The sequence below is a fragment of the Fundulus heteroclitus genome, chromosome 8 (genome assembly GCF_011125445.2).
Source record: "Fundulus heteroclitus isolate FHET01 chromosome 8, MU-UCD_Fhet_4.1, whole genome shotgun sequence".
Lineage (NCBI taxonomy): Eukaryota > Metazoa > Chordata > Actinopteri > Cyprinodontiformes > Fundulidae > Fundulus > Fundulus heteroclitus.
Window position 1 is genome coordinate 31,593,076 of NC_046368.1, and position 11,734 is coordinate 31,604,809.

Consider the following 11,734-nt stretch of genomic DNA (forward strand, 5'->3'; position numbering starts at 1 on the left):
GTTTCTCACAGTTGAAAAGGAATAGAATTATTAAGCATTGTGTTACAACAACCTGATCTTTTTAAGATAAGATAAGATAAGAATTCCTTTAATGTCCCTCAATGGGGAAATTCGGGTGTGACAGTGGCAAGAAGAAAAAAAAGAATACAAAGAAAAAAACATAAACTGTCTAATCTAAAGTTAGCTCTAAAGAAAACACCAAGAGTATATAATATAAGCGCAAATAAATATATTGACCGAAGGAAAAAACAAGCTAGTTATTTCATAGTGGAAAAAGAACTCCAGCCTATAAACCTAACACGCGATAATGTGATGTGCAATATTTCCATACGTACAATCTCCATAATGTACAAAGCTTATACAATATGCACTAGGTATCACAGTCCAGCAGCATTCCAGCTAAGGCGTGTGCAAGTTACCTTAGCATTTGGGTACGGTGTAAACAATTAATGGCTGACTCAGAGCCAGATCTGCATGATGTAGACAGTTATCTTAGCATCTAAGAACAGTGTAAACAATTAATGGCTGGATCATGACCATCCATCCATCCATCCATCCATCCATTTTCTAACACGTTTATCCCTTGTGGTGTCGTGAGGGGTGCTGGTGCCTATCTCCAGCTGTCAATGGGCGAGAGGCGGGGTTCACCCTGGACAGGTCACCAGTCTATTGCAGGACATAACCTGTGCATGAATTTGTATGATTTAAACGGATATTATGTATGTTGGGAGCAGCTAAGATTATAAAGTCTGGCAGGAGCCGGGATGAACAATCGACGGAAGCGTTCCTTAGAGCATCTAGAATGCAGCAGCCTGTCACTAAAAGAGCTCCAGCTCTGCAGCAGCTCCATACATGGAGTCCATCAGTGATGTGATTTTTCTTACAGTCCTCCTGTCTCCCACCACCTGCTCTGGGTCCAGGGGGCATCCCAGGACAGAGCTGGTCTCCTAATGAGTTTACCCAGCCACTTCCTCTCAGCTACAGATAAGCCGCTGCTCCAACAGACCACACCATAGAAAGTGGCTGATGCCACCACAGAGTTAAAGAAGGTCTTCAGGAGCTGCTTGAACTTCAAGAGACGTTAGCCTCATCCTTTTAAATTGAATAATAGGAATTTTCAATATCCCCCATAAAAAGTTTTCATTTCAAAGGGCAAGCTTTTCTCAGGCCTTCCTAATATCACTTTTCATTTTATCACAAAACTGTTTTAAGCAATTTTGTGGAACTACTGCCCTGTATTTACCAGGTTTTTAGACAGGAAAGGGGCACAAAGAGAAACTGAGATTAACCAAAAAATATAAATTTCTTGTTGTCAATGTTGTTTAATACAAATGCTTTTTCATTTTTTCAAGTGAAATTGACGTTTTCCTTTCCTTTCATTTCTTCATCCGTCTACTTTGAGTAAACCTGTAACATAATAACAATAATTTAAAAAAAGAATAAAATAATTAAATAAATAAACAAAATACACTGAAGTTTTTGGATGCAACACAATTGAGTATACAATGGTTCTATTGATCACAGGAACAAATACATTTTAACCTAATGTCAATAATTTTAATAGAAAAACTCAGCTTTTAAGCAACCGAAACTGTTATTACCTTTTTTATATTTTTGCTTTTTTTCTCACAGTGAAAAAAGGAACAGGTGCTGCAACAACTTGATCTTTTTTAAACTGAAAAACGGGAGTTTTTATTATCACTCATAAAAATGGTTCATTTCAAATGACAGGCTTTTAATTTTATCCACAAAAAAAATGTATACAATTTTGTGGCACTATTGTCCTTTATTCACAGGGTTTTTAGACATGAAAGGGGCACAATGAGAAACTGAGATCAGGATTTTAACCCTGGACATCTGCGTCAAGGTAAAGCCTCCATACTCTATAAGACGGTGCATCCATGAGCAGCCCACATGCTGTCCCGCTAAACACACACAAGCCATGTTATTACTTCCCAGATCAGCACAATAGTAAAAGGGCTGTATAACACAAAGGTGCTACACAAATAATCCTGACATTTCAATCTAATTCTTTATTTTCATATTTGCTAATACGCTCCTCGCTCATTAACCCCTTTGTTTTATTGCTTTCTAGTAAAAACGTTACAGGAAACTAGGGTCTTTGTGGCCGCAGACCACCCCACACCTCTCTCAGTTATTAAGATGTTTACAGGGTTGTTCAATCACCAGCATGTTTACGACAAGCACAATAGCAAGCGTGTCAGCAGAGACTGCACAAAGGAAGACTGGAATGCTAAAAGATTCCCGGGGTGTTTTAAACGCCCCAAAGTGATTGTTAAGGAGATAATGGTGCTGTGCTCTCCTCCTCTTTCCTCTTCCAGGGGAGACACATCTGTGTCGTCTACAGGAAGACATGCATGTAACTTTGATATTTTTCAGTGCACCCTGGAAAAATGTTATCAGAACATTCCCAAATAAAGGAAAGGGATCATGGGAAAAGGGTAGAAGCAGATTTGACTCCTTAGATAATACTTTTTAGCGGGACATTTTTGCTGGAGCTACAGTTAGAAATCTGTGGATTAGGTCTCACCCAGATTTGCATCTGAAATTTCTGCCCGCTCATCAACACAAAATAACTCAAGATCTTTAGGTTGTGAACGTTTTGCTTCCATCTGATGTCATGGATTCCCAGTTTAGATTTTGACTGGGTCATTTTAACACATGACATTACTCTGTTGTAAACCATGCCAATGTGGATTGGGTTGACCTAAGAATGGACTTAATTCATTGTGGCATGGATTCAACAAGGCCTTGCTAACATTTCTAGGAGATTTTGCATCACACAGCTGCTGCAGCGGTGTTGACTCCACATCCATGATGTCAATCATATTGGATTGAGATCTGTTGAGTGCAGAGGCCACTGGAGGACAATTAACTTTTTGTCCCATTCAAGAGATCGGTTAAACATTGTTTGAATTTTGGGACACAGTATATTATCCTGCTGGAGGTAGTCATCAGGAGAAGGGTACACTGTGGTCCTAGGGGATGGACATGATTAGCAGCAATACTCTGGTAGGCTGTATCCTTTAAAACCCATTTGTTAAGGGTACCAAAGTGTCCCAAGCTAATTCCCTAACAATAACATACCACCAGTGGCAGCTTGAGCTGTTTATAAAAGGCTAGATGAATTCATGATTTCATGTGGTCAACCCAATTCTGACCCAATCCTCTGAATGTTGCTGCTGAAAGGAACACTCATCAGATCAAACATTTTCTCGTGGGTTATTGGCCGGTTTTGGTCCGCCTGTGTGAATTGTTAACTCAGTTTCTTGTTTCTAGCTAACAGGAGGGGCATTCAGTATGGCCTTCTGCTGCTGTAGCCCATCTGCTTTGAGGTTCAGCTCATTATCCGTTCAGAGGTTGGATTTGGCAAACCTTGGTTGTAATATCTATCTATCTATCTATCTATCTATCTATCTATCTATCTATCTATCTATCTATCTATCTATCTATCTATCTATCTATCTATCTATCTATCTATATATCTATATATATATATATATATATATATATATATATATATATATTTGTATATTTGTATGTGTGTGTGTGTGTGTGTGTGTGTGTGTGTGTGTGTGTGTGTGTGTGTGTGTGTGTGTGTGTGTGTGAGACAGGTGAGTGCATTAATATCAAATAGATGAAGTAGGAAAATGACCAGTATGGCAAGTAAACATAACAAGCACATCAAAATTGATGACGAGAAAGTAAAAAAGGTGCGTTCAAACGTTCTAATGCAGGGTGACAATTAAATTGACAATTAGATTAAATTAGCTAAATTACATGATTATGGCACACATGCACAATCAATTAATTTCTCTCTTTTGAACACTGGGAGCACATTTTGGGTTGTTTTTATTCCCATCAACCAATCACAGCTCTTAAAAGACAGCTTCACACCTAGCCGCATGGGTCAACCACACCTCCTCAGTAACAGGAGTTTCTGTCATCTCCCGATTCAGAGTGGCTCTCAGCAGCCATCTGAATCACTCTTAAGCCAAGACTCCTGGTAGGAACTTTTAGGCTAAGATGGGAGCTCTCTGAGAAGACTCTGAGAATCTTTGTGAAGACAGGCACTGATGTGACTTTGCTATTTTATTCTATCTAATAAGCATTTTGGTTGTAGGCTACCCATTGCCATAATCTGTGTTCATTCAAGGTAGCAAGAATTTATAGACCTCAAACATTTTGAATTGTGTGTTTCAGAAATACACAGTTACATTTTTCACTTGTCTCTTTGCGTATCATCCAGTTGTCTTTGTACAGTAGGCGGTCCAGAAAAAGTCAGCGATCTGCAATCTATTTTATATTGAGGAATCACAAATCTTTGTAGTGTTAGATGGGAATAAATACTGTAAACATGGATGCTAATAGGTGACTTCCAGTGTTAGGGGACTGGATCTTCCATTAGCACCAAGTCTCCCCAGTCCAACAAACATCAGGCTTAAGTTTACTAACCTGTAATGGACAGTGCCGTATCTGTCCTCATGGAGACCGGTACCATCACTTCATGGTGTAATAGGTAGAATAAGTTTCTAGCCAAATTGATAAATGGGCTATTTTCCCCACTAGTCTGAAACTACACATATGGAACTAAGCTGTCATCGTGTTTGACTTTAGAACTGCACGGACAGCAGTATAGACTGTATAATTTTATGGAGAAGCCTGACGATAGCGTCAGCAACACACTGAAACCCTTGTTTTAGAAACTATCCCATCTCCGCATAGCCTTAACACGGTGCTCTTAATGCACTTGAAAACCACTGAGCTGCCAAAAGCCTGAGATTTCCTGCCGTTTACTGCCTGTAATGTGGTATAAACTATGCCATATCAGTGGGGGATTAAATCTAATCCTGATGGTGCCTAAACCCATGACATCTTCCACCTTTGCATGGTCTTAATATGCCAGCGGTAAAGTAAACGTGAAACTTGCAGACCAACAACCTGGCAAAACCTGGGATGAAGGGAAGTAGCAACAGCTTCTTAAAGACCATTGCTGAGAGCCTCCCGCCTTGGCATAAACTTAGCACAGTAGTGTTAATATCAGCGTTAAAGCTGCCATAAACCATATGAACCACACATGTCTCTAGATTATGAGGGGCAGCAACAATTGGTTCATTGAAAACATTGCGGATGTACTTTCCACTTTAGCATAGCCTTAACCACTTAGCAGATTATGGAACTGCCTAAACCAGTAATGATGGGCAGGAGCGATGGCTTCCCTAAATCCACGGCTAATATCTTTCAATCTTGGCATATTATAACCCTTGGCTAACAGCAAGGGTTTTAATTTATTTATTAACATATGTATTCATTTCTGTGCCATGTTCAGGCAGTTTTTGACATACTCCGACCAGCCCATATGAAAATATTGATATGAAAGAAGTGATTCTTGTGCAACTGACTTCTTGTCTTAAGTTTTATCAGCAAATGAAAAACAAACCCTTTCCTTCTTGTATTCTGGTAGTTTGATGGTGGAAGTACCCTGTATAGGCGAGAATTACATATTGCTCCCATGAATCTGAACATGACAAAATAAATCTATTATTCATCAGTAAAGTTTGGATTAAGGTGCAGGTCGAGAAGACTAAATGCATCACCATGAAACCCTTTTCTTTGTTAATCATTTGTGTCTGCCGGTCCCCTCTGTGTTTGGCTCTCTCCGTGTCCCTCTTGTCCTGAGGGACAATGCCCAGGGTCAGAGAAGGTCAAGCCTACTGTAGACATCTGCTAATTGTCCCGATGGGCCGACCTGTCCCAGTCTTACAACACCCGTGGCTCTGTAGGTGCCGGTAGCTGGGAGCGATGTGGCAGCTGTCACATTCAGGAACATTTGCACCCACCCCCCCACCCCTCACCCCCTGCTGTACTCTAAATTCCCCTTGATGCTATGAGCTATGGTCATTTGAGTTATTAGGAAACCATCAGCAGTAATGTGGGCTAAAAGGTGAGGCAGTGAGATTTAATTGCAAAGTTAATGGTGGTGCTGAAAGCTTAGCACAGAGGTTACATATAATACATCTAGTCAAAAATAGTGCCCCCCCCTTCCCCCACAGTTACAAAGTTCAGTGTATTGAGTGGGATTTTATGTAACAGACCTACACAAAGTAGTGCATATGTGACATAGAAGAAAAATAGTATGTCTCCTTGGTGCCAATTTTTAAATAAAACTCCAAAAACTGCGGTAATGCATTTCTCTTGTGTCCTCGTGGGTCAACACTTTGTAGATCCGCATGTTGCTGAAAGAGGATCTCCGAACATAAATCTTCAAGTGTTTCCACAAATTTTCCTCTGTAATTAGGTCTGGACTTTGACTGAGGCATGTTAATTCATGTTGATATGTGTTGCTCTAACCCAGGGGTCACCAACCTGTTTGAAAGCGAGAGCTAATTCGTCGGTGTTGTGTCACATGAAGGGCTACCAGTCAGAGTTCACCTTTACTTTATGTAAAATAAACACATTTTTCATGCTTTGTTATAGATGTTGCCATTTTAAATCTAAAAAAACGCAAATGTGAATAAACAGGAAGAGTAAGAGCATAAAATAAAGTTTTAGATGCAGCTGATGGATTGTGTGTTTTTTCCTTAGAACAGGCTCATGGGCACCACATGTGGTCCTCGGGAGCTACTTGGTGCCCGTGTAGGTGAGCCCTGCTCTAACCCATTCCATTTTAGCTCTGTCTGCCGTTTTCTGCCCGGCGTAATATTTTCTGTGTTAACCAAAAAGACCCTTACCTGGCTTGAGGTAAGGAATTATACTGTAATTTAATTTATACTGTAAATTAATTTCACTGCAATTCACTAGCTGTATGCAACAAAATTTTGTTCTGTATGCACTCTGTGCATACAAAATTACAAATAAAGTTGTCTAAGTCCAGAGGCGGCTTGTCATTATAAAAGAGTGGCAACAAGCAAACCAGTGCTTGTTGCCACTCTTTTATAATGACAAGCAGTGTGGAGTACACCACCAATCAATTTCCTGTCACCAGATTCTCCCACCTGAGCTGTGTATCTCTGCGGCTCCTCCAGACTTACCACGAGCTTCTTTGCTGCTTTTCTCGCGAATTCTCTAATTGGCTATTCTGTCACTTTGGGCGGACGGCCATGTCCTGGTACGCTTGTAGCTGTGCCATACTCTTTTTATTTCCAGATGTTGGATTGAACAGAGCTCAGTGAGGCAGTCACATATTGCTCTAAAAACCTGCTTTAAACTCCTCCTCAACTCGAACTGACCAATCTGCTGTGTATCTTGGTTTCCATGATACTGTTTTAAATACTGACATTAAATCACAGCACACAGATCTTATCTATTTAATAACTTGGGGGCTTCTAAAGGGTGCACTTGATTGTATTGGGGGTAACAGAAAAGGGACTGAATATGCAAGCCCCACTTTACTGATTTTTATATAAAATAAAAAAAACTATTCTTATATTCACATTAAATTCTACTGAGGTTTGTGGCTGTTACATGTCACAATGTGAAAAAGTTCTAACCCTGATCACTTTTGCCAGGAGGGCCCATAAACTACATCAAGTATTTGAAATAATGAGATGCCCTCCTGTCATAAAGTTGTCTTTGGCCTCCCCGCACTGCACACAACAGGACAACTGGCGCTTTGGAAACTGGGACACAAAAGAGAAAGGCTCCAACTTTCTCCTCCGTGGGTCTATCAATTAGCATCACAACCAGCCTTCACGTGTCTCACCAGCGTAAAATCGCACATTTGCAAAGAATGACAAGTCTGAGTACAAGAAGTAACACGGGGGGAATGAAAGAGCGCACACTTGGACCAGATGCCCCCACAATAATTAACAGGCTCAGAGCTCCCGGATCCTCCTCATTTACATTCTGAAGGGCCAGCGCGGGCGTCCCACACGGCCGAAGCGTGTCTGCACCTCAGCAAAGGTTATACAACTGTTCCTGTAAGACGAATGGCTTCACATTGTATAAAATGGACATCTGAAAGAGAGCGTTCGGCTTCGCTGTCTATATATAGACTCAGGAGGGACGCAGGAGCCCAGAAGCAGACATGCAGCCGGTTACAGCCAAATTAGCGCAGATCCAAAGGACGCCGTTTTCCGTGATGGATATCTTGGATCCAACTAAGTTTACTGGGAAATTAATCTCGACTGGGGAGGAACCAACCGCAGGTGAAACAAACGGTGATGCAAAACTAATTTAGTCTTTTCAAGTTGTCTGTAACTAATGTTTCCTTCTTCTTCGCTTTTTTTATTTTAGAAAATAAAAACCCTAAGGAGGAAGACGGAAAGATGGAAAAGAGCCGTCGGATTCGCACCGCCTTCACCCTGGAACAGCTGCAGGTTCTGGAGCGCAGCTTCCAGAGAAGCCGCTACCTGTCGGTGCTGGAGCGGCACACCATCGCCGCAGCCCTCCGCCTGTCCGAGACTCAGGTCAAGATCTGGTTCCAGAACAGGCGCACCAAGTGGAAGAAGGAGCGTCTGACTGCGCGGGAGATGGAGGCGCAGGAGGAGCAGTGCATCTTCTTACCGGCGTTCCCGTCCCAGCCTGCGGTCTGCGCGCCCCTCTCCTGCAAGCCCCTGTACCACCAGCAAGCCCCCACGCTCCGGGTGCTTCCAGCGCTGCCCCCGATGCCCTGCCCATACTATTACACATGATGCGTAAAAGCGCGCAGTGGCTTGAGTGCATAATGGACCAGATTCATAAGAAGCCTTCCAAACACGCACCACCATGGGGAGGATTTGTTACCAAATTGGGACTGATCAGAAATCATTTTGATAAAGAGAAATGTGTCTTAGTTGCTAATTTAATTTTACAAAAATGTGTAAACTTAAACGTTTTTAACTGAATTTATTTTAAGTTAATATTCTTGTTTTTGTGTTGATATTTTGTTTACTTCTTTAATGTAAAACTGGCTTTGTTAAACAGAAGGAACGGTTTAACTCGGCTAAAACATACTCTCGAAGTTGGCCTTCTAATTAAAAGTCTGAGTGTTTGCAAGTCAGAGACTTAAAGGAGGACGGTTCTCCTCACTGCAGGTTGGCCCATCTGTTGCACATGATTTGATGCTTTTGTGAGAAAAGATCAACAGAAAATGGAATACTTTGTCGTAAGCTGACAGCTAAATGAACTTCATTTTTTTTTTATTTAATTTAGCTCACTTCTTTTTAAATTTATAAACGTCTCATTATCACTGCAATGCCTTGGAAAAACACCCGTGCTCCCACATTTGGTCACTTCTGATATGGATTGTACATATACTGCGGTTAAAACAGCAAACCTTCCGCTTAGTTTATAGGGAGTCTGTGGTAAGACTTGAAAATAGAGCTTAAAGGTGGTTATTTCAAGATGCTGGGATGTACTTAAGTTTTTCTATAACAACCTGATATCATGTTTGTTTAATAAATTATCACAATGTGGAATCGCTTGTGTTTGTGTGTGTTTTCTTATACTTGAGATCAGTCGAAGCATCTGTCTTAAGAACCAGTGTTAATTGTACCATTTTTTTAAGGATTATGACATGTGGCGTCGCTCCATTCACGCAAATTGTTGTATTTCTGTTACTGAAGTAAAATATGGAATGATTGGCATGACTTGAAAAGTTGTTCATCTACAAAAAAGTTTAAAAATTAAAAAAGAAAAAAGTTGGTAAATTTGAAAAAGTAATTTATTAATTAAGAATTTTTGTTGCTGTTTAGGCCAGGCAGACTTTAGTTCTAGTCGTGAGAAATATGTTTTTCTAACATGAAATTCCATAACCAATGCATTAACTGAAATATGTGTTGGTAATTTAAACCATTAAAGAAGCGGGTCAAACAACTGCTGAACTCAAACTTGGCCGAGGTTGATTTCTTGATCCGGTGGTGCTGTAGTTACAGTTCTGACCAGTTGGTGGCGATAGATGACACATTACGAATCCACAACCGCGGTTGATCCGATAATGAGCAATGAATGAACAACATTTCTCACCAATCTATAAAGTAATGTATTATAGGAAATATCAAATGTCACCATCATAGCAAAACTCCATAAAATAAAAAATATTTGTCAGTGTGAACCCTAAAGACGTTGATTGTACTGCTTGTTTAGATCTCCACAAATAGATCCAAAAGCTTTTTTTTAGATGCTCAACTCTTGATAGACTGATGAATGATTTCATTGTTATACGAAATAAAAAAAAAAATGAAACACCACCACAGAATTTGAGCCTTCTGCAAAAAGTCTTTCCGACACACTTATCATAAACAGAGACAATCCCTCTGCAGCACATCTGCATGTAATTTGGCTCCCACTCTCCTCCTCAGATGTCAGGCCATTTTTAACCCACCAGCATATCCAGCAGGAACAGGGACTGACAGCAAAGCAGAGGAGTATTTTAGGGAATCATCTGGTGGCCTCAAAACGAGCGTTTCCATTTGGAAATACAAAGACTGTTGGTGTGAAACGGCCCGTATTACAACCATGAACCTCCATGTATTTATGGAGGTTTATGTGATGGATAGACCAACATAGAGTCGTGCATCTTGTAGCTTTGAGGTGGAAGAAAAATTATATGATTTTTAAACATTTTTACTAATAAGAATCTGATGAGTGACGTCCACTTAGATTCTGCCCCCTTTATTCCAATACCTCTGAATAACCCCTTTGCCTTCAGAAATCACGTTATTAGTTAATCCACTTATTTATAATTTAATATCATTATAAATCCAGCTGTTGTTAGACAACATTAATGAACAAACAGCATCATGAAGACCAAGGAACAAAGCAGGGGCAGGGAGGTTGGTCATTGTTTATGCGTGGGCTGGATGGAGCTAAATATGGGACAATCCTGGAGGATAAGTTGTTAGAAGCTGAAAAAGACCTGAAACCTGGGCAGAGCTTCAGCTTCCAGCAGAACAAAAACCTTGAACATGAATGCAGAGTTACAAAGAAATGGTTTGGCTCAAGTACTGCAGTGATCTTTAAATGGAACCTTGCTTTTACACCGGAAGACTCATCATATGAGATCTTTATTAGCAGGTCAGTTGAACATCATCAGTACTTAGAAGAAAAACTTGTTATTTTTCACTGCAAAGACACTGGTATGCAATTTACCACATTATTTCTGTAACTTGCTCAAAGATCGTTCCAGTGTTTATGACATCCGGTCTTTTAATAGGAGAGGGGTCGCATACATAACTAGGAACACCTAAACATTTGCTCCTTCTGTATGGAATGACCTCCAGAACCTTTTTAACTTGGATTCGTATGGAGCGAATTTTGTTCTATTATTGCTGCCAGCAAATGACACGTTTTGTAAAAGGAAATTTGAAGGAAAAAAAATACAATACAAAAATTACATTTTGAAAAAATTCTTAATCAATAAAAGGTTTTGAGAGTAATTTTGTTGTTTTCTCAGATTTTATTTTTTCAAAGAAACCTTTTTCTTCTTAAATTTTTTTTCATGTTTTATTTTTTTAAGTACAATTTTTTCCAAAATCTTTTTACAGATTTTATTCGATTCATATTCAAAACTACTTTATTAATCGCATAGGGAAATTAAATGCTGGTATAACTCATGGGGGTTTCTTCAACAAGTTGTTGTAGATGCTAATGGCTGCAGGCAGGAAGGATCTCCTCCAGATATTACAGCAGATCTGAAGAAGCATCTGAATGAAGAAACTCTGTTGTTGAACATTGGTCTGATGTAGAGGATGCTCAGGGTTGTCCATAATATTTTTAATTTTCTGAAAAATCC

The 11,734-nt window shown here is 40.0% G+C and overlaps 1 protein-coding gene across 1 annotated transcript; it reads left to right on the forward strand.

Moving 5' to 3' along the window:
* Window positions 1-8,288: 8,288 nt before the first annotated feature.
* pnx (posterior neuron-specific homeobox) lies at window positions 8,289-8,952 on the forward strand. Its single transcript, XM_036140723.1, has one exon. It carries the CDS (start codon window positions 8,289-8,291, stop codon window positions 8,652-8,654), a length of 366 nt encoding a protein of 121 aa, XP_035996616.1. The 3' UTR covers window positions 8,655-8,952.
* The last annotated feature ends 2,782 nt before the right edge of the window (window positions 8,953-11,734 follow it).